At 33.5% G+C, this 22,997-nt stretch overlaps 2 protein-coding genes across 3 annotated transcripts in view; both read right to left on the bottom strand.

Moving 5' to 3' along the window:
• The window catches only part of LOC118262386 (aquaporin AQPAe.a), a 30,726-nt gene extending 20,162 nt beyond the window's left edge, over positions 1–10,564 (bottom strand). The window contains exon 1 of the mRNA XM_035573676.2: positions 10,333–10,564. The gene's annotated coding sequence lies outside the window, so the exon portion shown is untranslated. The remainder of the gene's footprint in view (positions 1–10,332) is intronic.
• A 481-nt stretch (positions 10,565–11,045) lies between these two features.
• Positions 11,046–22,381, bottom strand: LOC118262777 (RE1-silencing transcription factor-like). 2 transcript variants are annotated; one of them, XM_050697798.1, is made up of 24 exons: positions 22,107–22,381; positions 21,527–21,697; positions 21,280–21,420; positions 20,348–20,447; positions 17,260–17,371; positions 16,841–17,064; positions 16,482–16,585; positions 16,119–16,188; positions 15,795–15,850; positions 15,657–15,711; positions 15,329–15,483; positions 15,016–15,094; positions 14,609–14,733; positions 14,243–14,340; positions 13,800–14,067; positions 13,553–13,656; positions 13,342–13,420; positions 12,970–13,076; positions 12,572–12,722; positions 12,256–12,327; positions 12,073–12,133; positions 11,866–11,987; positions 11,610–11,691; positions 11,046–11,490 (listed from the first exon to the last, which is right to left on the bottom strand). In XM_050697798.1, the coding sequence occupies exons 1-24, from the start codon at positions 22,260–22,262 to the stop codon at positions 11,405–11,407; spliced, it is 2,778 nt and encodes a 925-aa protein (XP_050553755.1). In that variant the 5' UTR covers positions 22,263–22,381; the 3' UTR covers positions 11,046–11,404. The 2 variants fall into 2 exon arrangements, with proteins under 2 accessions (XP_050553755.1, XP_035430266.2); XM_035574373.2 differs by having other exon boundaries at positions 14,609–14,715.
• Positions 22,382–22,997: the final 616 nt, after the last annotated feature.

Genomic DNA, 22,997 nt, shown 5'->3' with positions numbered 1-22,997 from the left:
TTATTATTCTACATAAAGTTTTAGTAAAAGTCTTAAAACATTATGTAAAAAGAAATGGATCTTAAATATCGAAGCATTTCGAAGATAGCGATGATTAAAAGTGGTCCCTCAATCCTCTCCTCCGCTGACATTTAGACACTGCTAGCTGCTAGACGAGAGAAATATCAGAAAGTCTAGTGTACTTAACATTTAGTAATAGTTTTCTACTAAATAATAGGTATATAAAATTTTGTATTTCTTACCTCTAAGCTGAGAAAATATTAATTTTTTAATCCTATGAAAATAGGTAGACCAGTGTGACCACAAAATCAAACAAAGTGTAGACAGTACTATTATTCTTTATTTATTTAGATGAAACGAAAACAAGGTTGTACGGTTAATTTAATGCTTTATTACATGGCGTATGTGTATTTAATAAAAAGTAGAAAAAAAGTACAAAATTAACTCATCACTTATTATAATACTTTTATTTAAGTAAGTGACATTTGGACGTAGCTAATGAGTGTAGGTAAGTATATTTGTTGGACAGTACTTTCAATAATTTTGAGATGTTGATCATCGTAGCAAAAGAAACGCTCATTAATAAAACAGTGACATCGGTAATGGCCAAGACCGCCTGGAATTAATGATGGAATGAATTCAGATGCGCCCAGGATTTTGTAAGTTTTGTTCTTTACTGTTACGGTAACAGGAACATTACTAAGACAATTTTTATCATAGTGCCATTCAAATCGAATGAAATTATTTTTGAAAGCTCGTAATTGTAACTAAATTGATGATCACAAGTGGTACAGTTCCTGTTTCCTGTTAACCGTACAACCTTGTTTTCGTTTCATCTAAATAAATAAAGAATAATAGTACTGTCTACACTTTGTTTGATTTTGTGGTCACACTGGTCTACCTATTTTCATAGGATTAAAAAATTAATATTTTCTCAGCTTAGAGGTAAGAAATACAAAATTTTATATACCTATTATTTAGTAGAAAACTATTACTAAATGTTAAGTACACTAGACTTTCTGATATTTCTCTCGTCTAGCAGCTAGCAGTGTCTAAATGTCAGCGGAGGAGAGGATTGAGGGACCACTTTTAATCACCGCTATCTTCGAAAAGCTTTGATATTTAAGATCCATTTCTTTTTACATAATATTTTAAGACTTTTACTAGAACTTTATGTAGAATAATAACGGTTTTATTCAGTAATATTCACTAGGCAATATTTATCTTTGTTATGTGGACTGAGGGACCACAGTTCAGTTGCTATACTTTTTTTATCTTTAATGCTTTGTGGTCTGTTATTTAATAGATATCTTTACAAATTATTTACTAAATGTCTGTATTCACAAAACCTTCTTTTCATAAGATACTTTCCGAGATCTGGCTGATCGTCTTTGAGAACTGAGGGACCACACTTTATGGGTCGTAGTTTTTAATATATTTGTTTACAAATTCCCAGATTCGTTCTACAATTGTTTTAGGTCTACTACTAAATCCTAGAACATTAATTTCGCGAATTCCCAGTGTGGTCCCTCAGTTCACCCACACATATTATAGCTTCTATTTTCATCTCAATTTTAAGAATTCTGGGAAGTCGAGTGATTGTCGATTTGATAATTCATATTTTAGACATTATACGACATATTTTAGAATTATTTTGTCCCGAACAAACGCCAAGACTCCAAAGTCAAACTTAACAACACTGTATAGGTGAAGGATTCACTTGTAAACATCCCGTCAAAACCAATCGATACGCTCGAATGATTTGAATAGAAAAAAAAAACACAAATACAGAAATATTAGAATGTGGTCAAACAGCCTAAAAACCAGTTAGCTGTGGTGAGTATGATACGAAAGCAAGCAAAGTAACGACAACCTGACGTGTGTAATACACAATAATTATATTATACAATTGTAGAGGATGTACTAATTGTCTTATAATTACAGACAATTTAGAAATTAAACCAGCCACAATAATATTAACGTGTAGCACATTTGAATGATCATAATTTCGTCTGAGGGTCTGGATGGAAGTGCGGCGCTCAGTTGCCGCGAGGTAGAGTCAATTATCTATGGTACCTCTACGTACTCGCGTGTTTTTTGATGCTCTCCGATAATAATGGCTGTGGCTCCGTGCCGGCCATAATTGCATCCCGAGAATTGAGAAGGAAAACGATGGGGTTACGCTCCGTAAGATCCCATGACTCGGTAATTTTGTTAGAATAAAAAAAAACATTTCGAGGCATCACGTCTCTGTTCGATAACGTTAGTTTGAAAAGGACAGACAAGCTACTAAGTTCAATATCCATTAACTTTTTTTTTCTTATTCGGACACGCTCTGATTGTTATAAAACCTTTGTACAAGAAATGAAATATTTCGGCTTTTTGTAAGTGCCCTCAGGCTTTTCGTTTCTTAACACGTTCTTATAATGGAGTTGTGAAGTTCTGGTAGCTTCCAATTGGTTTATGATTGAAAACTGTTCAATAACTCGCCATGCATCGGACCGGCCGCGGCGCCGGGACTTAACAGACACGGCTGAATTTAAAAGGGCTATTTCAACAAACGACATACATATATGATTTATCACCCAAAAAAAAAAAAATATGTAAAGAGGATTTATATTGAGACAAGGTAAGCTCTGAAGTACCTACTTTGAGTACCTTCAAGTACACATCGAACTATCCATCTTCTATTATTGTCAACGATTCAGGTCAATAACAGATTAAGTACAAGTAAGCAGGTAAGTACTTAGGTACTTATTTGATTGTTGGGACACGATGATTGCCTACATTATTTTGAGAAAGAGTACCTACGTTTTTTACGAAAGCTACTTTAAATTCTGACGCCATCGTAGCTACACAAGTACACAGGCATACACATACACCTAAGGTAGTAAGTATCTTTTTTCCTTTTAAATAACTCGTATCGAATTGTTTAACCCTTCTGTCCACTGCTGAACATAAGCGTCTTCAATAGAAGAACGCCAATGAGCTCGATCTTCAGCTCTTCACATCCAGCCACTACCAGTCAGTTTTATCTGTCATACTGTACCTTAAACATGTCCATAAGCCTTCCAAAATGTACTAAAACTTAAATCATTCTCTAGTTTCTTCTATAAACCTAATAGAGCCTTAAACTCGAACGAAGTAGCAATTTGCAAAGTGAGTCAATGTACATAGTTGAAGCATTGGACAGAATAAATATGTGTGAAAGAAGTTATCTCAACATGTGGCCGGGTAAATAATTGCTTACAGTATCTGCTACATTTTATCATCATACTGCTTAACGAGCTTAGTTTTATATGCTCAGTATAAAAATGTTTTCTTTTTCGACATTTTTATACGAAATTAAGAATTTTAATTAGGTTTCGGGTGCAAACAGAGCAAGCATTAAAGTCTTGTTGAGGTTAAAAATATTCTGTCCGTGTTTATACAAACTCCTACATACGATAGAGATTTGGCTACTGGCACTGCAGGTGCAGCAAATTTTCATGTGATGTCAGTGATGTGAAAATTGTAAACAAATAAAACGTAGGATGTTATCTGGTGTTACATGTGGGCTTTATCAGAAATGGGCTGCAAGCACGCATATATTTACATAACACAGAACGAAATTTCGCACCTTTTACTCGTCAAAGGCAGTGACGAGAGTTTTATTATATGACGCTAAAGTTTTTGGAAAATAGAAATTCCATAAAACCGGCTTTGCTCAACAGACATTTGGTAGGTACATGTGAGTCCCTTTACATGGTATGAGCAATCGCAATAGCGATCAACTAAGAAATAAAGACATATAATATCAATAAGTACTAGCAAATCAAGATAAAACCAAAGTTCGTGAGTCGAGCCGCCTTCCGGACCATTTTAGTCACAGTTTTATTTATACAACCTGTTTGTTTTTTAGTTTATAGTAAGTTAATTACGTCACGTCTACCTATATTCAGGCTATGTATGTAGGCGTGTACCTTCAATTACATATACAAAAAACTATCGCTATGATTCAGTCTCATTAACTCGGTTTTTTGTTATGGAGCCTGGTAAACTGGTTCCGTATCCAATGTCAAGGTGATGTTTGGAGCCACTGAACCGAAGCGGCGGGGCGGTGGCCAGGGGCTGTTCTGCCTAATAAAGCAGGTTATATAATCAACTTTAAAAATCTACCAAGCAGAGGCTTGAAGTGTAAATGAAAAAAGGAATGTGTTATTAAGGGAATTTAATAAGCAAATGTTAATTGAGATAGCCAAATGGACGCAAGCCTCTATCAAGATCATGATAGTCATGATACTGACTGTCTGACTTGTCATGATAGACGTGTACGAATATTGGTCGACCTCTTTGACCTGCGACTACTTGCTGCAAATAAAAACTGTGCTATTGTTAATAGAATGGATAGCATCAGCGAATCAGCAATCAGTTTATACTTAGTTGACACAAGAAATGTCTAGTAGTTTTACCTACTTGCAATTGACAATAAAACTATTTTTCAAACAACACCGTGAAAATCCTATGAATTCACTGGAAGTTTATTACCAATTACGTATTTTATGCTTCAATTACACTTGGTCGTAAACCAGGTTTAAATGCAGCATTATGTTTTATACTACTTGTATTTGCTTCGTACGAAATGCCGACCGATTTGTCTATACGGTGGAACATATCCGTTTGAAAATAGACCGAGTAAGTAATCAGATCAGTCATTAATGTCTTTATCTAACGTAAGTACTTCTAATGATGTTAGATTGGCTTTGTTTGGATAACGAAAGACAGTTGCTATCTGCAGTAGGCAGTTGCCATTTTTCGAAGTTGAGATAGACACCGAATTTGGTCTATTTTGTAATTTTTATTTTAAGACATGAAGTGTGCTTAATTGAGTCATATGCCTCGTGTCTTTGGCATTTATACTGCAAGTATTAATCAAGTCTTAGAATAGAAGCATTTTAATAAACTAGCAGTAGCCAAGAATACTGTAGATATTCTTGGTGGCTTCGAATACCAGGAAAGTAATGAAATAATAGAATTTCGTATAACTAATTATTTTTTCAGCTAGGTGGAGCGACGATGTCCGCATTGGATGGCAGTGGTTGGACGATTTGGACATAGGTAAAGAGTTGAAGTTTGAGCTTAGTGGTGTGCTATTGGTTAATCCTATGTTTAAGTAATAGGAGCTGATGGTGATGAGCAATAAATGCCTATTTGACATTCGGAAAGAAGTCAGCTACCTTTCTACATTAGACCATAAACACATTTTATAATCTCCTAAAATCGCGTGATCGCTAATTGCGAAGCAGTGATTCAATTACAGACGTCTAATTACCAAACTAATTAAGTAATTAGCTACCTATAGTAAAGTCATCCATTGCCTTATCAATATAATCATTGTTAGAAACAATAAAGTGTAAACAATTCAGAGATTTATATCGTAATATTAATGACAGATTAGGCAAATGGATTGATTTGTTTGATGTTCGCAAATATCGTGTTTTGAATATATTAATTAGGCATATAGGCATTAGGCATTTCATATTAGGTACGTAGTTTCAGACTATTCAAATTCAATACGGTACTTTTATCGAAATGTCAAAAACGATACGTTTCTGTGAATTTTGTAGGAGATCGCTACTTATGACGGCATCAATGTTTTGCGTCGTATAGCTTCCTTATTTCTCAAAAATAGAAGATTAATGCTAGAAAAATTAAAAAAATATGTATTACTGTCAAATTAATTAATGAAAGTACGATTATTTTATTTTAAACTATTTATTAGTAAACTACGCAATTAATTAGGAAAATTGTATTGTATTGCATTGTATATGCGTCATAGAGTAGGGCTATTATTGTGGTAAAAATTGGTAGGTAGGGTAAAAGGGAAGGAAACATTTTAATTGAAATCAAAATATGAGGACTCCCTCAGGAATTTCACACCTTGACTCATTTTAAACTATATTTTATTATATTACAGGGAAGTTATATACAACATGTCTAACCCTGTACTACTATTCCTAATTTTTCTATATCCTTTACTACAAAAATTTAACACCATTGGTGTTAGATTAGCCACCTAAAAAAAAAATATTCCTTTTATCTCTTGATTGCCCCCTAAACTAGCTAAAACAATAGAGCAGGCCTTTGCGATAGGTTAATTGATTGAAAAACAATACCTAGGCTACAGACTTTGTAATTATACTTCATAACAGATTAAATTAACAGTTGATAATAACTATGATTTATTTAACATCTGTTGCTAATTAGGGCTGAAATAAAAATTACTTTACCTAACCGAACGCTTTTAATTCCTTAGTACTATGTATTAAAACGAAAAGCTTAATTCTTTTACAAGCGTTTTATTTTCGCAAGTTCAAGGCGATAGCATAATAGGTGTTTCAGAGCCCTGTAATTTATATATAAGCATACACACAGTCGGACGTCCGGTCCGCATTTCCCCATAATATACTCCACCGGCTGGCAACTAGCCTTCACAAAGAACCGCATTAATTTGCATACCTGATTTACTTTTTTACCACCAATATATTAAGAGTTACCTACGTTAAGCTCATGTGTAGTTTACGAGTGTGACGTCAAAATGATGAACGAGGCGTTTTGGCGGCAACCCGATTGATACAGCGTGTCGTAACTCATAATCTTTACAAGCTGAAAGATAAACTATGACAAATATTTGTATGTAACAGCTGTCACTCATTACGGTCGAGTGTTGAACAGAAATACCCCAGGTGATGGACACCGTCCACACTGCTCCGTAAACATTAGGACCAACACGTACCTGTAGGCTTACAGGCTTTCCTAGTATGTACTTATTAACTTTAGATAGGTAAATATTGTTCTAAGAAAACTATTTATTAAAGACCTTGGTTCGCATTATCACATGACAGGTGCGTTTTTTGGGGTAATTTAAACTAAATGACAGCGACTATTAACATATTTTATATGCTATGAGAAAAATGTGCTTAAGTAGGTGTCAGCCTGATAACGTAACCGAGCTGGTTGCGTGGATAGTAGTATTCTTTATATCTATTTACTTTATCTAAATTAATTTTACGAGTTCATTGAAATGTTTGAAAACAATTCGACGAAACGTTTTTCGTGTCTGTTAGTCATTGCTATGCGGAAAATTTGTTTGAAATACTTTAGAATTTTAATGGTTAATGTAACATTCATGCAGATAACAATTATTTACACATTACTATAATGAATGGAGTCGGTGAGACTAGAGCGGCGTGATCCATTTCAAAGGCTTGATTCGCTACGGCGATCGTAGCCGTCGTTGACGAATTCACTCGCTTTGCACGTTGTTCGTCACAGTTGTTGAGTGAAGAGTGGCTACTAGTTACACTAGGTACAATAGTGCCACGGCCAATCACCAGCCAGTAGCTGTCACCATTAGTTATACAACTAGAAGCACACATATGGTCATCATTCGTAGCATATGTTTTGCCGATTTGACGCTTTGTTTATTCATGTGACATAATTAAAATGTCAATTTAAATAGCTACGGCTTTATATTTGACGACATGGCTATAAATGCTTGTCTGATTGATTTGATTGAACGAGTTAAAGCTTAGTAGATTGATAAAAGCTTCTAAGAAGGTAGCTGTGTTGCGTCTATATATTACATGTTTTTAATGTACCTATGCGATATTTAACTTAGTAGTACGTGAACAATAGAAGTAGGTAACGTTTTATTTTATTCATTAGTATTCAGATAGTCCGTATTCTCGAAGTTTGCATTATGTAGAGAATACTTGAAAAGCACATCTCGTGGAACAACAACTTAGTAGGTAGTACCTAAGTACTACTTCCCTACGTAAACTATTTTAATTTAAGTATTATATTCATCTTTTATTTTGGGCTATTTTTATTAAGAAGCTTAACATTAACTACACCTTTATATTCGGTTGGTTCTCACACCTACATTTTAATTGTTATAAATTTTTGATCTCACTCTATCTATGGTTACGATTACCATCTTTATATAGTTAATAGCTATAATAAAACATAATCTAATAGAAGTAAATAAGGCAATAACTTGTAACAATGTCATAACAATCACGCTAATAAAATAAAACCAACAAAATTCCTATAAATCTACCTGGTTTACTACTAAAGCAATTACTTGTTCTTTAATACTTTTTTGTCGACACCCTTTTTTGTATGTTTTGATCCAAGCTGCAATTTAAGTAATAAGCCATTTGAATCTAGGAAAACCCACGCTGTAATGCTAGTTGGCTATGGCAGACTGGTAGGTCTGTATCATTAGTTAATTATCTACGTATGACTGAACAGATAAAAAAAAACTATGACTGAATCAGACGCAGAATCATGAAAGCAGGAAAATCCCCAAACAGATCGCATGATTGCCTTTGTCAATGGAATTAATTGTCTTTGTCGAGTGAGATTGGATGGAAAAATTATTGACTTAAACTGATTTCCGATCTAGAACTTTTTTAATCAGTTAAGTTTTTACTACCTAAGTGGAAAGCAATCAATAATGTTAGTGCTTTTAAACTTGTATGAAGTCTGTGTTATTTATAGTAGATAGTTCAGTTGAATAAAACTTAACTACTTCAGAAAATTGCTGCACTTAATACGACTTAGGTAACTGTCATCGTCATTATGTGCTACATAAATGATGGACAAGCTTTTAGAATTAGACTTGTTACGTAATTTTGTCCACCTAGTCACTACCTGTCCACTCATTCAGTTTCCTGCTTCGCTTCCAACCGTGTCTGATCATTTAGCAAGTTTGGCTCTCGACTCAGCTCTATACATATCTATCACCTCCGCGATAACTCAATGTAATGTTGACATTCTTAATTTTATTGTCAATTACCTCACGATTTTCATGTCTCAATGTCAAACGGTTGAATGTTTCAAACCTGAAGACATTTTTCATAGTTGCGTCATGTATAAACTTATTGAACTGTGAAGCGAATTGTTGAATTTTTTAAAGGGAAAATTGCAGGATTTTTATATTTACTCATATTGATTTAGTTTTATGGTAGTCAATATAGTACGGTGCAAGCTTTTAGTATTCTTTTTTCCTATGGTAATTTATGTAGGGAAGTAACTATTTAATTATTTTTTTCAATTAACCTTCGCGGAGGTACGCACTTTCCTATTTTTTTTTTATTAACCGCACTTAAACGTATTCGATCTAGACATGAGTCGAACTTTTGATCATGTTGTTATAGGCACCCATTAGGTACCTAATTAAAAAAGTGAACTGCCTAAGTTTTAATTCAGTAACGAGAAGATATTATTTATATTTCTTTACTTTGGTACTGTACATAAACCAGATGATAAATCGTAAGCACTAGATTATTGAGTAAGTACCTACAAACATAATATGCTCTGTATGAATGTTGCATTGTTTTTAAGTAAGTATCTACATGAGAAATATTTAATTTCTAGGTACATGAAGCGTGTAGACCCACTACGTATTGTAAAGAATCTTTGTTGACATTGAAAGATACGAAACTTCTACCAACTAAAATTTTCATTCGATATTTTTTGTATATAATTACTGAGTAGGTATACTCAACTAAAATTAAAATAGAAGCAAGTATAATGAAACCGGTGTCTACTCAGAGAGATAGGGACTGTTGTAAAATACTACGAACAATGAGAATTAACGTAAGGTACAGTTACCTTATCTTATCTTATCCAATTTATCAATTTGTGTTTGTACCTGCCACGAAATTACATCGTACCTACTAAATTAAATTCTTTAACGTAAAAACAACCAAGTATCTATAAGATAATTTAATTTGTCTATGACTATTTTATTTTATCTATTAAGTAGGTATTATTAGTAGGTAGGCACGTGTATATAAGTTATAATAATAATAATTTACCAGAACAAGTCGAAAAGTTCAATGGAAAAGGTTTAAAAGAAGTCCTAACTAAACCTAAAACTAAGAATTTAAACTACACTAAACTCTGCCCTATTTTTATTTATTATTTAATAAGTAACAGTGCAACTTGCGTGTTGTTAAATACTTTATTAAAAGTTGGTGGAGGTATGTAGAAATGCAGCAACACAAAAATTATATTGTGCCGCCAAATAGGTACAATAATTTAATCATAAATTTAAAAGAAAATTTTTAGGAATTAATTTTATCCTAGCTTAATTGTATAAACAGTTAAATCGGTAGCTGTTTGTTGCGATAAAACTCGGAAAACACCGGACTATTCTACGTGTATCACGAGGAGGAATCAAACGAGTAGGTAACAAAACGATATAATACCTCTTTATTTTATTGTGAATATTTTTATATTTACCTAATTTGATTAAAAACAAATGATAAAATATCCACTTACCTAAATTCAGACGAAATGCTCTTCTCCCGTGAAAAACTTTTCGCAGCCTTTAAACTCCCGGATTTTTTATAAAATAAACCGATTCACCGCACTTATCAACTTAAATAAATTTCAGAATTAAAATTCTGGATAAGTGTTAGAACTTTAAATTATAATCCGTATTTTGTTGCGATGTTGTCTGCCGCAGCCGGCTGTCGCGCGTTTTTGATCTCGTTTGAACAATGTTTTGAACCAGCCGCTTCTTGCCTTTCTTGAAAAGCGCGGTAAATAGTGAACACTAGCGACATCTGAACGATAGAATTAATAGCGCCATCTAGCGTTCAATAGAATCTTTTATGCCAAAGAGACGTGGCGCCCCCTATTTCTAAAATTACATGCGATTACTCACTTCACTAAAATGGCGTGATTGACATTTGTAACAAAAAGAAACGTGTTGTAGGCCAATATATTTGAAAAAAGAAATGTATCAATGTAACCCACTGGAAAATATAACACGCATGATCTGAGGTTGAGGAAAAGGTTGGTGTGCGTTAGAAGGTGAAGATTAGGTTCACCAGGATTTCTGTATAAACCATAAGTGCTACGGGAAGATCGTCTAAATATTTCCTTTAAAAATTCGGTTGTGTTAAACATGTTCATTAGAATCTTTTTTTTTTCTCTCTTAGAATGTTCACAAATAAATATATTTTTGTAGTGAAAATAAAAAGGCAGGATTATTATATATTTATAACTGTTTTATTCTTGTATACAATTCTTACTAGCATAATGCGTAATTGAACTTTTAAAATACATTTAAAATTTTACTGTCCTACTTAAATATAGATGTAGTGATTGTCTTACAAATACATAAAGTACATTTTAAGATCATTACAAGTAGAAAGTTTGCAACAGAATCGGTGCATTACATAATCATTTTAATACCTTACATTTTACAGTAATGTCTATAGTCTATGAGAAAGTCCTTAAATACAGTGGTGTTTAACACTAGCTATATATAGTTGACACAGATGTGTCTCCTTATTATGATAATGGGATAGGTATAGGTAGTATAAAACAACAGTTATTGTGCACTTCACGTGTCTTCTCCAAAGTCACACCGAGTCGGCGCTGCCGACTTTTCCTTCTTGCTAGGAGATTCTTTACTAGTGCTGGGTTCAGCTGAAATAAATATTATCTTATGAAATTGTAGTTTTTATTGTATCAATATAATGTAGTAAGAGTACGAGGGCAACACAGATTTGTGGAATTATTGCGTGACTATGTAAAATGATGCTAACCTTCTCCGACTAGACTACTTTTGAGCGCTGAGGGATCTGTAGTAGGGATTTTAATTCCCTGCTTGAGAACCATGGTCCCATCCTGGAAACAAACAAGTACATTATAATTATATAAATGCATATAATTTTTACACCAGATTGACAGCATAACCATTTATGCTGCTGGTTTTATTTCCTACTAGCTTATAGTGCTAAGAATGCATGTATCATATATTTTATTAAACCATAGATTTATTCATATAAAGAGTATTTTTACCTTCATTTCGACTAGACCCTTTTTAGCCATCGCCTCGACTTCAGCTTTTGTCATCACGATCTTTTGTACTTTGACGACTTTCTTGCCGATCTGCATCTCGCACACTTCACCGCCGCCCATAGCTGTATGAAACACAATATAATTATGTTAAAAATAATCTGTGGATGCATGTTATTGTAAAATAATACGACGATTAATAATACTTACGTCTCGCATTTACCGGTAAAGGCAGAGGTTTCACTCCAGGAGGCAGGGCTCTGATTGGAATCTGTAAAGAATTATTATTTATTTATTCTAATTTGGAAAACTGTTTTCGAAGCAAATAAAGACTAAAGCAATTTAATATGTCGCTACAAGTCACAGTAAGAGTTAGAGATTTAATTAGCTTACTTTCTTCAATGTCTGTCCTGTAGGTGATACTAAAGTACTTTGCGGCTTCGGATCTGGTGTCTTGCTGGTTTCCTGAAAAATAAAATAATTTGTAATACATATAAATGATAGAATGCCACGTATTATTAAGGGGCAAAGGGATCCCATTATTAAAACTTTATCACTAGGCTGTATCTCATGAACATGATCATTGGGACAGATGATGTATTGCCGTTGTCACTGTATAAAAAACATGGTGTGTGGGATCATGTCATATCAATTTTGTTATTTTGTGATCATTGCTGACAGTGTTAAGTAGTTTGTTTCTTTTACTCACGGGTTCTACTGGTGTCTTGGTGTCCCTCTCTTTCTCCGCCGCGGGCTCTGGTTCAGGCTCTGGTTCTGCCTCAGGTTTGGATTTTTCTTTTTCGCTGTCGGAACCCTCAGCCTCGTCATCTTCAACTTCCTCTTTCCTTATTTTTGGAGGTCTAAACAAAACGTACACGTGCAATTTTAGCCAAATGATTTTAATGTGTAATATAGAACAGTATAATTTGGTAAAAAAGAGATCCAAAGGTACTGCTTATAAATATGAGTCCCAATGTGCTTTGAAATTAGTAGAGCAGCTTCTCTTATAGTGCACATGAGTAAAACATACATATTTCAATTAAATTAGGATGTTAGAGTTATTATACAAAACATAAATCGAATAGAGTAGATGTTCCGAGTACTTACACGGCTTCCTTGCGTGGTCGCCCACGTTTCCTGGGCGTGGGAGTGGACGATACGGCGGCCTTCTGTGCCGCTGTCTTTAAACTAGCTCTGCGGGCCTTTGACTTGGGCTGTAACATTATTATCATATATTAATTAATAAGCGTTATGGAATTCGTATTTCATAGAGAAATAAATATTGTTTAAGCAACACTCTGATATAGTTGATTATTTTGAACTGCGATCTTCAACCCGCTTGCCAAGCATAGGGATTATGGAAAATCCCTCTTTTGTAGAGGAGGCTTATAGTCAAGCAGTGGGCCTTTCACTATATTTATTAAAATCTTTTAGTTAGGTTGAAATATAGACAGTAATGGTTACAAAACGTTTACTTACTTCAACAGGTTTCTCGACCTCTTTATATTCTTCATCGTCAGCGTCATCTGAATCATCGTTTTCATCAGAATCTTGTGATCTGTAAATATGTGCATTATTTTAAATTATGTATAGATGTATTTAATTTTCAAGCTTTAATTCGAAAATCAAGAAGTATACTTTAGATTTAGATAAACCCAAATCACTATTTTGCACAAAATAATAGATTTACCTGTCTCTAATCATCTTGGCGTAATCCTTAATTTTAGACGGCCTGGTAGACCGGCGGATCCCTTCTTCTGAACTTGGTTTTTCACCACCATTTTTGACAACATTCTGAAAATATAAGATTTTATTTGAATTATTTATTATGTAGTTTGGAATTTGGAGTAATAAGACAATAGTATAGGTTAAAAGTATTTTACATTGAATATCACACTTGGATCAATTACAAGCTACATCAATACCAAAAGACATACCTTAGGCGTTCCTTCTTTTGTTTCCTTTTGTTTTACATCTTTTTCTTTTTCTTTCACCTCCTTTTCTTTGACCTCTTTTTCTTTAGTAGCCTTAGCATCTTTTTCTTTAACCTCTTTTTCTTCCTTCGCGTTGCCGTTATTTGCTTTATTTTCTTTTATTTCTTTCGGTTCCTTGTTCTCTTTGGTGAGGACGCGCCGCTCAGGAACCTTTTTTTCTGGGACTGGGGATTTTGATACTGCTTGCATCTTGCGTTCATCCGTCGGAGTCCTGTAATTGAAGTGTTTTTAAATTGTAAATGGTAAAAGATGTAGAAGTCAATCATAATACTTGTATACCACTCCGTTGAGCATCATTGCGGAATTAGTAGTCAACAGTTTTTTTTAATGATATATCTGATTACAGTATAATTTTGTAACTACTGTAATAAAGAAGATTAACTCACCTCACTTTAGGAGTGGAAGTATGTATTTGTGCCCGTCTATTTCTTAGTGTGTCTATGGGTTTCGCCGGAGTCTTAACAGCTTCTTTAGGCGGATGGGTCTGAAATCGAAATAAAAAAATTATAATGTAATTAAATCAATTACAAAGTAACTATATGTATAGCTAAATTAGTTAATTCCACAAAATCATGAGTGGTTTATTCCTAATATAATAATATTGATAATGACATTATTTAAATGGAAGAGAGTAAAATGTTGAAATAAATGTTGGTGTTGCCAATGTGGCTGAAAGAAAACTACTATAAAAAGGCTCTTGCGTCGTGAGCAAATAACCACTTTTACATATTACAGTAAGAATATATATTTACCCTCTTTAGTTCCTGCAAGTCTTTCTCCAGCATTCTGAGTGACTTGTCGCTAGTACCAGCGCCCGTATTACCATTTTCAGTTTTAATTACAGTCTTCTTCTCGGCAACTGTAACAGTATTTTTTTCTGTAACATTCAATATTTTTTCATTAATACTTATGGCAATAGTGGAATCCAATTTTAGTTTGTAATATTAGTAAGTAAGTATGTGAGCAATCATTGTACAAAATGTTACATTCGATTTCTCTAAGTCAGAAGTTGTGACTCAAAAATTCAAATATTTTACATATTCTGACAAATAATTAACAAAACTAAAATCCAATCAAACTTGGTTTAAAGTAATACTAAAACTGAATGTGCCATGAAAGGTCAATAATAAAATAGCAAGTTTTAGTTTAATTTACTAACTTGGTTCAGGTGGTGGCGGTGACGGGACTGCTTTCTTCTTCAAATCTTCAACTTTTCGAAGGATGTTAGCAGTATTATTCTGTAACATAAACATATATTTTTTATTATCACTTTCGTGAGACGTACTAAATTAATTATTATTACATATATTACTCGAATATGAGCCTCTAGCATGGCTTGAAACTATTCGAGTTCCTCGTCAAACAGTTACGTGAGTAAGCCGATAACATAATAATTAATATATATTTTTAAGAGTTTTGAATTTGAAATCAAAATTATTTTTCTTATATTTTTAACTGTAGTAATTATTTACCTGACTATCCGCTTTCTCGTTCTTGGGAGCTGCAGCAGTTTTAGTAATAGTGGCGCCACCTAGTGTGGATATCGAGACCGGCTCTGCATCTTTCGTAGGTTTGCTAACCATTGCTACCGCTGTTGAGAGATCCGGCAGCGTGTCATTTTCGCTTTCTAAAATAATAATAATTGTTTATTGATAAAAAGTTTATATTTTTCATTGGCAATCGCTAACTTCTGAACTAGTATAAACTATATTAGAATAAGAAAAAATAAATCAAATAATTAAGATATTAGAAAAAAATATTCAGTAGGTATATGCATTCTAAGCATGTTATATTAAATACCTTCAGAGTTAGTAGCTTCAGTTTTGTCTTCTGATTCTTCCTGGGGGTTTGATAACTGTGGAAAAAAAATATTACCATGTTACTTCCATAAATTCTTGTGGGTTGATGATTAGTTTCAGTATAAAAATAAAAAATTACCAAAAATTCATCAGTCTTCTTAATTTCAACTACCATGTGGTCGCCCAGTTCTTTTACTGAAAAATAAAAGTTGATTTATTTTAATTTAATGTAGGGAACATTGCTGACCTTTTTTTGTGTTAGGGGTTTGAGCATAGGAGTGGGGGAACGGGGAGGATTGGGTCTCCGGTAACTTCACTCAAACGCCGAAATATGGAGAAAGCGTTATTCCTGCCGGTTTTTTGAGAAATATCAGATTATAGTAAGTAGCGCTCTGTACTTCTTGCCAGCCCCATTGGGACAAAGACATCAGTGTGTGTATGGTTGTATACATTGTATACTCACCATTGATGGCTGAATCATCATCCTCTTCATCAACATCCATCTCTGTGGAAGACTCATCTTGGCCCAGCTCCTACAACAGATAACACAATATAAGAAAACTTTATGCTCATGATATCATAAACTATAGAATTTCAAATACTTGTTAGAATGAATTGATATTTGATTTAAAAGAAATGAGTACAAGTAATAATAATTCTGTTCACAAGAAAGATATGTCAAATGAGATTCTAGTTATTTTATATACACATTAAAGCAATCAAATTAATTGAGGAAGGTTGTTTCCACAGTGCTGTTATAATGTTTGATGTTAAATGGAACAAGAAAAAATGTATTAGTAAGAAATGAGTAATATCAATGTGTTACCGGTACGCTGCGCAGTTCCTCGTCGTGTGCTACGTGCATGTGAGTGTTCAGCTTCATCTTAGATGTGAACACCAGCTCACACAGCTCGCACATGTATTCAGTACCTGGGGAGCACACATACATCATTTTATTCGAAGTATAAATATATGCCCTGAATTAACCCGCCATATCATTACGACTAGCAGTTCATAACTTGTTTTATAATACTTGATTAGCCTGATTGTTATGTTAGACATTTGATTAGTTGTTTACGTTTATAATTAAAACTGATACTCTGCTTAAAGAAGGTGTGGGTATTATTTTATTAATAAAAAATCTTTAAACAGACTTTATTAAATAAGAATGCTAACAATACTTACCACTGACATGAGATTTAATATGTGTAATAACTCTATCGACATCATCGAACTTTTCCTGGCAGAGTGGGCAGGTGAGATTCTGCGTGGCATGTATAGCAGAGTGGTAGATCAGCTCGTCTTGTGTCGCGAAACTGTCCTCACATTGTTCGCACCGATACTGGTCGCTCTCACCGAACGGACCGCGGCAAGTACGTATTGTTTCACGATGTTTTAGGCGAAGGTGTCTGTGGGAGATGCACACATTAATCGTAACAGTAGTTCGTGATAAATAATAGATAGCGTACAATATAGCAATAGATTTTTTGGAAATAGGTTAGGAAGTAGCAATTTTATTATAATTACCAAGTGATATGTTACTATGTAATCTATACTATAAGGCACAATGTTCTTAAGAGTAATGACAATTTAGTACTTTTTACCTTGTGTAATGATGAGATTTAACAAAACTTTTGCTGCAGTACTTGCACGGGAACGATCTGTTGTCGCTGTGAGACTGGACATGCTTCGCCAACTTCTGAGACGTGTGGAACCCTTTAACAAAAACATTAAAATGTTGAATGTTTAGTTAAAATGATTTGTACAGTCAACCTCACTTCTATGGCAGCAATATGATTTTAAAGCGCTTTTATTTCACCACATGCGTGGGTGACTGTACTGTTTGTATGTGACACATTGAAAAACATTTAAATATATTCTCCTAGCTTCTGAAAGTGTGATGATTATAAAAATCTTACGATGTACTGTGATACTATCTACACATTTTTTTTTAATCAAAATTTTTTATTAGGGCTTTTTTCCTAATCGGAACATGACAGCCCCATTATATGATCTATCTACACATGTAAAACTTTTCATGCTAAAAAGTATTTTAAATATTGTGTAGACTTTTAGAAACTAGGAGTTAAATATTTCGCAGAGATTTAAGGCCCTAAGTGATACATAAATACACATGTGTTCATAGCCTGAAAAAAATAATTGATTAGTGTTGTTGTTCGCTTCGTTCCACCTACGTTGTAGGCAGAATTTACAACGAAATGTAGGCATAATGGTGTGGTTCCTGCATCGATTTCGCTTGATCATGGCTTCTCTAAGGATTCTGTAAAAAACGTTTGTCAATTACGGTACTCGAACATTAAGGCTAAATCTGCAAACAATGCTCCGAAATCGCCAGGCCGCCGCGCGTGCGCGGTGTTTACGGTGTCGAATCTGTGAGTTAACAATCGATATTATTTTGTATGTCTTTTCCTATCGGAGAACCATGGAATTTGATGGGATCCCCGACAACGGAAGGCATACGTGCGCCCGAAGTGATTGCTTCGATTGCACGTAGAGGCTCATGAGACAGCTCATTTCTATAACGATGCAAACGTGCAAGCGGTTGAAGTCTGAAGTCTGAATAATGTCAGAACATGAACCTTAAGATAGTTAACCTTTTAACTATGGTATATGAAAGGATTAGTGATTAGTACAGGATAAAATCCACACAGTATTATGGAACAATGCATTCCTGCTGATTATTCAAATTTGAGTGTTCCCGCGGTGTTCGAATCTCTAAAAGCCAATGACACAAAAAATATATATTAAAATTTGGAAGAAACGCGGCTGGCTGACTTTTTCTTGATACAGAGATGAACACAACTTACTCCACAAACTCTGGATTCGGTTGGCTGAGTTCAACTGGCTCAATCTCATCTTCCAATACGTCCTCGGAACATACTAAAGCAAATCATTAATTGTATGATATTTGGGTTCACTCCATTACAATATTATTAAACATACTAGAACAAGGAACATGCGGGAACACACAGTCGGTGCAACTAACAACAGTGCATTAAAATAAATATAAACGTAGTTTCACAATAAATAGATAGAAGGTACTAGAACTAAATACACACAGAATAGTCACATACCTTTCAGAGACTGCAATAAGCTATGGATCACAAATGGCTACCAAATTACTACACACTTCGCAATTGACATTCGTGAAATAAAAGAAGACAATACGCCATAAGTGTTGCCCTGAAAGGGGTAGACTGTGCCAGGTTTGAGTCCAATTTCAGTCAGTAATAAAACAAGAACAACTTTATTAAAAACCTACCACATTAAGATTTCTCCTGCTTCATGGGTGCAATTACAAACATACAAATTTACATACACAACACATCTAGATTCAGATTCATATTATTCCTTACAACATTAATCATTAAGGTAAAATATATAATGTGAAACTATGGACCATTTTTGAATTCAAACTTGGCACATCCACAAACATATTATTACAGATAACGCAGACATCGCAAGCATGCTTAAAAATAAATGTGTAGATAATAGTATAAGCTATGAACACATGGCAATAGAGATTCCTATACATTTAAGACATTATAACATAAAAGAAAAAATAAAACACAACAAAAATTACAGGAAGTGGTACTAAATTATGTGAAAATGTTCCCCTCCACATTTGTGGTGAACACTGAACACAACCAACTGCCGAAATTAATAGCCAACCTTAATCTTATTCAATTTGTATAATATCCTAATTATTATTACATTTGTATGGATTTTCTGTCAAAAATAGAGATCAATCTAGAGATTAAAATCTGTTATTAATTTGGGCAGTGTCTTCGTGGTACAATATTTTGTTATACAAGCGATGTTGTGTTCAGAAGTCTTTATCCTAATTCACTAATTGAGCAACCTGGGTGGACCACAGCCAAAATTTTTTTCTGCTGGTTTACCTCATTCTACTTGATGTGATTTTTTTTATTAGATTGATACAACAACACAATTTAGGCAAATGGAGTAGGTAAATATGGCTATATAAAATAGGTAAAGGATAATGTAATGTATCAAAGAGATTCTAAAAAAATATTTCTTTTGGAAAGAGATGATGGAGAATGAAGAAATTAAGTTTCTTGGTCATTCTGACAGACAGACTGACAGAGAATTTAGTGTTTCAAAAGTGCCTAATAAGGGCTAATAAAATAAATGCTTTGACTTTGACTTGATACATGGAACTATAATAAACCAGTTTATCATGGTCTTACTTTATATGATCTTTCTGCAAATTCAAGGGTCAGTTTATACTGGTTCTTTATAGTGTGATGTGTGTACATTGGTAATCACATGAAATAAATTTCAGGTAGGCCATGACCTAAAGATATTTTGGTTTGCAGGTCATTTAGGTAATCTACCAACAAAAAATCTAGCCCACGGTACAGCCAGGTGAACTAAGTATTGGAACAAGACCTATGATGAGTATACAATGAAGGTCTTGGACCTTTATTGAGTCTTTGACTGTGAATAGAAAACTGTCCTCAGCTAATGTCGGTCACTGGTGACCACCATGGCATTCAATGTTTGAGTGAACAAATAGATAGTTAACTTTTAAGCATTAATTAAGTAATTTGTAATTAGTAAATTAGGTAATTAGTGGTTGGGAACATTTTTGCATAAGTGTTCTTATAAAATAAATTAGTAGTGAAAATATTGTTTTATATTACTTACCTTTCCCTGCACGTTTTTGTTTTCCTTTATCCTGCTTATCAGTGCCTGTTACAACTTTCACTCTGGCACTGTTTGGCCCGTCCTCGGTACCATCTCCTATCTACAATAAAGTTTTTAATGTTATTATTTATTTTATAAAAACAATATGAACAATACATTAAATCTTATAAACTATATATTACAAGTTATAATATAGTAACTAGTGATGTAACAAATGTAATTTTTTAGGTATTCCTGTATGCGAATATCTGCTGACAATATTTGCAAATTATTATGTAAATATTGCAAAACGGTGGACCAATTTGTATATGGTTGTTTGTTTGCTTAAATTTCTAGCATCTAATCTGTTCAAACTAAACATCAAAACAGTAGTGAAATAACAAAAATTAGAAAAGAACTGCCATCACCATTTGGTAGATAAAACTTAAAATAATAAATTTATTTGTAAACAAATGTATAAAAAATGATATAAATACTTATTTTGCTATTGAAATATTAAAAAATTGGGTAGAACCAAAATTTTGGTAGACCTAGGGTTCACTTTTAGGAATAAAAAAATCCCCAAAAATACCACACTATATACCACATCCATCATAAAAAAAATACCACATCAAATATTTTTGGGAAAGAATCACAAGTTTTTTGCATTTTTCTTTATGATTTCAATATTCTACTACAATTGGACTGTACTGACTTTCTAGCATAGAAAAGTAGGTATATTATGTTTATACATTAATTTGAAAATAAGAGTTTAGTTTAAGATCAAAATTCTTTGTAACAATTTGGTTCCGAAATCAATTGCTAAGGACTGGGTTAAGTAACCATTAAATGACTCTAAGTATGGCGGTAAGTGTGGCAGTTCTTCATGACTTCGTTATCATAATTAATGAATAGATTATTGTTATAATGTGGATAATTTGGATATTGCTTACTTTTACATTGTACACATTCTCATCATCTTCCTCATCGGAGTCAGATTCTTGGGCAGTGACCTGTACAGTAGTGCCTCCATCTATTACAGCCTTCATCAGAGGCACTTCAGCCATTTTGTTAGTATTAGCTAAACGAAATATCTGGAATAAGATACAAAATGAATTATCAAAGAAATAATTAATTTTTTGTACTACACATTTGCAAATAAATATTCAATTTTTAGAATGTTCCTTGAATCCGACTTACTTTTACTAAGGACTGTGGCCAGGATATAGCAGACAATGGTGTGGCGTTTTGTACATACTGCAAGATTTGTTCATCGGCTTGCCGACATACATGTTTGAAGTCATAACATAATTCCATGAAAAATTTGCAACGGCTGCAAATGTATGTTGGCATTTTATCTGATGGGAAAACCTGGAAAATGTTAATAAAATTAACACATTTGAACTTTATATTTTAAGGACATAAAGATAACAATTATATAAATTAAAACAGATTTTAATTGTTGTAATTCTTACTACTAAAATTAATCATTATGGTTATGTACACCAGATGGCGCCTACAGAACAAAATAATTGAAGATTTCGACAAATTATGAGCTTAAACATAAACCAAACAATTTTACAGAAACCTCATATGCAAAACATAGGCATAGTAAGTCATACAACAACGGTTATGCAGGGAAATAAGTAAACATTCGATTAATTGTTCAATATGTACATTCGGCGCCATTGCGCTGTACGTAGACAAAAACCATCAATTATCTGGAATAAAATATGTTAAATAAAACTAGATAGTAGAAAAAAATACAAATATTGTATACCTCTATCGAGACGCATGATAATATTTTTAGTGGTAGATGAATGATATTTTTTGTAGCTCGTTTTTGGTAAATACTTGTTAGCGAATCTCCTTGCGCTAAACAAAAACGGCATATTTTATAGGTAGATAAACTATCTCTTCTCGTATCCGTAGTCATCTTGGATAACAATTCACAGCACTTTACACTAAACAAAATTAATATTTTACTCCATAACCTCTTACGTTCTACACAAAATCACAAACGAAAACTGTAATTTGTATTGACACTAGCGCCACAATATACAGTGACGCGTTCCTAGACGCCGACGTACAGCGCACCTAGTGGCAAACGGGTGTAAACGTTTTGTTTTAACTACTACGCACTAGATGTCACTAGCGGCTTAATTGAAATGTGATTTGCAATCCTAAATTATTTTTGCATTGTTCTTTCATTTCTATCAGTAAGAGTTAATTGTTGGTATTGTTACTTACACGTAAAATTATAGATATTTTACTAATTTAATTTGAAAATTTTATTCCTTTTATTAGATCAAATCGAGATGGTTAAGTCCAGAGGTTGCATACTAATGCGACTGCTGGGTAGCCGTACCTAGGAATATGATAATAATTACTAACAAACCTTATCTTCGGTCTTTGATGCTTAGATTTTTGTATTTGGAATAAATAATCACAATATCGATGAAAATTCTAGTACGTCTCAGGATAGTTATTATAAAAATATTTCTACCTGCTAATATTCGGTACAGGCGACTCTCGTTAATTCAAACTATCGACAATTAGAACCTCTCTATACCTAATTCGAGGTTCGAATTACTGAAAGTTTTAATTACTACTACTAAATAGAAATAGAAATCCCGTAGATATCATCTACGTACCTAATAGTTAGGGGTCA

The sequence above is a fragment of the Spodoptera frugiperda genome, chromosome 12, assembly GCF_023101765.2.
Source record: "Spodoptera frugiperda isolate SF20-4 chromosome 12, AGI-APGP_CSIRO_Sfru_2.0, whole genome shotgun sequence".
NCBI classification, from domain to species: Eukaryota; Metazoa; Arthropoda; class Insecta; order Lepidoptera; family Noctuidae; genus Spodoptera; species Spodoptera frugiperda.
The sequence above is the reverse complement of the archived record's forward strand: the minus strand, read 5'-3'. Positions and strand labels throughout refer to the sequence as shown.